General features: G+C 48.2%; 1 protein-coding gene and 1 non-coding gene across 2 annotated transcripts; one reads left to right on the forward strand and one right to left on the reverse strand.

Moving 5' to 3' along the window:
• The first annotated feature begins 212 nt into the window (after positions 1–212).
• TRNAS-GCU (transfer RNA serine (anticodon GCU)) lies at positions 213–283 on the forward strand. The gene has a single exon. It is a non-coding gene; the product is annotated as a tRNA-Ser (tRNA).
• Positions 284–3,383: 3,100 nt separating this feature from the next.
• Positions 3,384–4,028, reverse strand: LOC128052350 (histone H2A.V). The gene has a single exon (XM_052644882.1). The coding sequence runs from the start codon at positions 3,969–3,971 to the stop codon at positions 3,585–3,587; it is 387 nt and encodes a 128-aa protein (XP_052500842.1). The 5' UTR covers positions 3,972–4,028; the 3' UTR covers positions 3,384–3,584.
• Positions 4,029–4,295: the final 267 nt, after the last annotated feature.

A 4,295-nucleotide genomic window follows, 5' to 3' on the forward strand; every position in this document is an offset into this window, starting at 1 on the left:
AGACTTTGATGCTGGGAGGGATTGGGGGCAGGAGGAGAAGGGGATGACAGAGGATGAGATAGCTGGATGGCATCACCGACTCGATGGACGTGAGTTTGAGTGAACTCCGGGAGGTGGTGATGGACAGGGAGGCCTGGCGTGCTGCAATTCATGGGGTCGCAAAGAGTCGGACACGACTGAGTGACTGAACTGAACTGAATATTCATTGGGCTTCCCAGGTGGCTCAGTGGTAAAGAATCTGCCTGCTAAGCAGGAGGCTTAGGTTTGATCCCTAGGTTGGGAAGATCCCCTGGAGAAGGAAATGGCAATCCACTCTAGTATTCTTACCTGGGAAATCCCATGGGCAGGGGAGCCTGGTGGGCTACAGTCCATAGGGCTGCAAAAGAGTCGGACACAATTTAGAGGACAGCAACACATAGCTAATAAGTGATGGAGCTAGGATGGGAACTCATGTTGTTCTGACCCCAAGATCCTGCTCTTTCTGGATCCTATGCTATTCCTTGAAAGACCAAAGGGGACTGGGGGCTGGGGTTGAAGAGAGAAGAGGGTACAGAAAACAGGGGGCTGAATTTTGAGGCTCTAAGATTTGATGAATGTTGGCTTTGCTGCCTGTTGGGCTAACCAAAGTCTAGTCTAAAGAGGTCCTGAATGAAGGTATGCCACCCTGGTAAGCTCCCGACCCTGTGCCCCCACCCCATGGCCTCAGAAGCCTCTTCCACTGCACCTAAAATACAGAATCCTTCCTTTGGGTGCTTATCTGATGTTCCCCCAGCTTCTCAACCTGCTAGCTTTGCGTTTTTGCTTTGATGACCTTTCCTCCATTCTCCCAAGCCATCTGCCTGCTCAGTGAAAGAAGGTGACCTGGGTGTGCCAGTGAACGAAGCTTTCTTCATATGTGCTCCTCACTGAGCAGGTATGGTATTTTTTTCCTCATTAAATTTATCTATTAAAATTGTAACTTGTTTACAGATCTCTAGTTGGCTTTGTCAGTGAAGGCCAGGATGCATTATAAAGCAAGATTTAAAGAAATAAAACACCTAAGTATAGACTGGAAATATGGCCATGAAATTTATATGTTCATCAATTCATTAAAGCCCTGGCCTTCTTTCATTACCCTTTTAAGGCTGCTGCCTCTCAACCTTGGCTACACATTGGAGTCACCTGGGAGCTTCAGAACCACCGATGGATGGGTCCCATCCTCAGAGATTTTGATGCGCTTGTTCTGGGAGTGGCGATTTTGTAAAACTTTCTAGGTGGTTTTATGCAGTTAAGATGGAAGAACCAAGGATTTAGGAGAAAGTTCTACCTTCACCTGTGTTGCTTTTAGCATGTGAAAGCACAGGTCCTTGAACCTGACTAGATCCACCTTCCCCAAAGCTTACCACTTCTGCCCACTATGAAAATCCTTCCCAGGTCTTGTGAGCACTCTGGCATACAGTCAAAATTCTTCCTGTGTTTATAGTCTCAAGGAAAGAGGGTCTTAGTTTATCTTCTGCACAAATGAGCAAGTATGGTGAGGCAGGAGTGGCCAACCCCCCGAGAAGAGGGAGCTGGGGCAGGGGAGGAGGTTGGGGATTGTTAGGCGAGGGGTGGGAGGAGGTGGGGGCGGAGGAGAAAAGGCAAGATCCTTGGTTCAAGGGCAACAGACGGTGCCATCTTAACCCCTGGGAGTTGTAGAGTTGACACTGAAGTTGCCCACAGCCCCAGTCTCTTTTCCCTCTTTTCTCAGCTGCATTTGCCCAGTCACTCTTGATTGCAGGGGCTCTGGCAGTCTGTCCCTGTGTCAGAATCTTCTGCTATAAGAACCATCCAGAAAGGTAGGAGTGGGTTCTGGAGGAGGCACGAAGGCTGGAGTGCTAGGTCCCTGCCCCCACCTCCTCCGAGTCAGTCCAGGAGGTCTGGTCACACTGCCTGCCACCCGCACATTTGCTGGTGACCCTGGGCCCTAGTTAAGGGCAGTCACCACCGTGACAGTGGCAGAGAACCTGTCCAGCGGGTTCCACGGTGAGGTCTGGCCTGCAACTCAGGGAGCTCCCTGGGTGCTGATGTTCCCTGGGGCTGGGTGGGGCCTCCTCACAGAGCCTGCTCACAGTGCCTTTCTTCACAGACTCAGCATAGCCTTTGCACTCACCCACTGGTCATCCACAGACCTAAAGATTCATGACCACACTTGTCATCAGTCAAAATACTGAGCTCTGCTCCTGACCCACGATGGGATGAGGACTGAGAAGAAAATGCTCACATTGTTTCACCATGAGATCAGGCATAGCTTTCCCAGTGGTGAGGGGAAGCCCTCAAATGCCTTTAATGTTTTGGCCAGTCTTGGCAAGTTACTTTCATTCTTCACCAGGGCGCGCACACACACACACACACACACAAAACACCATTGTTTCTGAGAAGTCTCAAGCTCCCTCTAGTGTGTACAATGTATTGGGTGTTACTTGAGTGTCAACATTTTGAAGGACCTAAGTACATAATTAGATATTTGGCCTAAGACTTATGAATTAGGATAATCCTAGCAGTGACATTTATATATCAACAAATATGAATAACCTAAATTGGAAAGTGGAAAACCCATCACACTACATCGTAGCACGAGTTCAGTTCAGTTCAGTCGCTCAGTCATGTCCAACTCTTTGCGACCCCATGAATCACAGCACGCCAGGCCTCCCTGTCCATCACCATCTCCCAGAGTTCACTCACACTCACATCCATCGAGTCAGTGATGCCATCCAGCCATCTCATCCTCTGTCGTCCCCTTCTTCTCCTGCCCCCAATCCTTCCCAGCATCAAAGTCCAATGAGTCAACTCTTCACATGAGGTCGCCAAAGTACTGGAGTTTCAGCTTTAGCATCATTCCTTCCAAAGAAATCCCAGGGCTGATCTCCTTCAGAATGGACTGGTTGGATCTCCTTGCAGTCCAAGGGATTCTCAAGAGTCTTCTCCAACACCACAGTTCAAAAGCATCAATTCTTCAGTGCTCAGCCTTCTTCACAGTCCAACTCTCACATCCATACATGACCACAGAAAAAACCATAGCCTTGACTAGATGGACCTTAGTAGGCAAAGTAATGTCTCTGCTTTTGAATATGCTATCTAGGTTGGTCATAACTTTCCTTCCAAGGAGTAAGCATCTTTTAATTTCATGGCTGCAGTCACCATCTGCAGTGATTTTGGAGCCCCCAAAAATGAAGTCTGACACTGTTTGCACTGTTTCCCCATCTATTTCCCATGAAGTGATGGGACCAGATGCCATGATCTTCGTTTTCTGAATGTTGAGCTTTAAGCCAAGTTTTCACTCTCCTCTTTCACTTTCTTTCTTTTTTTTTAAAATGGTTTATCAATTCCATTTTTGTATAAAACACAAGGGAGAAACCTAGCCAATCAACACAACTGTTGCCACATGAAAAGGTACTTTTATCAAACTTCGATTCTAAGAACGTACAAATGTTTCTTTTATCATGTCTACAGTAATTGTCTATGGTTTTCCATTTAACTGTTTTAAAAATTCCACATAACCCCATTATTTCTTCTGTCCCGTTACAGTACAACGACAGGGAGGAAGAGCGTTGGTTACGACAGTTTTAAGCAGTTTTCTGCTGTCCCTTCTTTCCAATCAGAGACTTGTGGATGTGAGGGATCACTCCACCCCCAGCTATGGTAGCTTTGATAAGAGAATCCAACTCTTCATCACCACGGATTGCAAGCTGCAAGTGGCGTGGAGTGATCCGCTTAACTTTGAGATCCTTGGATGCATTACCTGCCAGCTCCAGCACCTCAGCGGTGAGGTACTCCAGAATTGCAGCACTATACACTGCAGCAGTGGCACCGACCCTTCCGTGGCTCGTGGTACGAGTCTTCAAATGTCTATGGATGCGGCCCACAGGAAACTGTAGCCCAGCTCTCTGTGAGCGAGACACTGCCTTGGCCTTGGCCTTCCCACTGTCCTTTCCAGCTTTGCCTCCAGCCATGGTCTCGGCCGCTCGTGCCCTCGGTCCCGCCAAGCCGCCGCTGCCGCTAGCGCAGCACCGACCCTCCTCTTTCACTTTCATCAAGAGGCTTTTTAGTTCCTCTTCACTTTCTCCCATAAGGGTGGTGTCATCTGCATATCTGAGGTTGTTGCTATCCCTCCCGGCAATCTTGATTCCAGCTTGTGCTTCTTCCAGCCCAGCGTTTCTCATGATGTACTCTGCATATAAGTTAAATAAGCAGGGTGACAATATACAGCCTTTTCCTATTTGGAACCAGTCTGTTGTTCCATGTCCAGTTCTAACTGTTGCTTCCTGGCCTGCACA

Source organism: Budorcas taxicolor, chromosome 8 (assembly GCF_023091745.1).
Source record: "Budorcas taxicolor isolate Tak-1 chromosome 8, Takin1.1, whole genome shotgun sequence".
Classification (NCBI taxonomy): Eukaryota; Metazoa; Chordata; class Mammalia; order Artiodactyla; family Bovidae; genus Budorcas; species Budorcas taxicolor.

What these genes read in the sequence shown, in the direction of transcription:
- LOC128052350 (XM_052644882.1), bottom strand. Translation starts at nt 3,971, where the DNA reads ATGGCTGGAGGCAAAGCTGGAAAGGACAGTGGGAAGGCCAAGGCCAAG.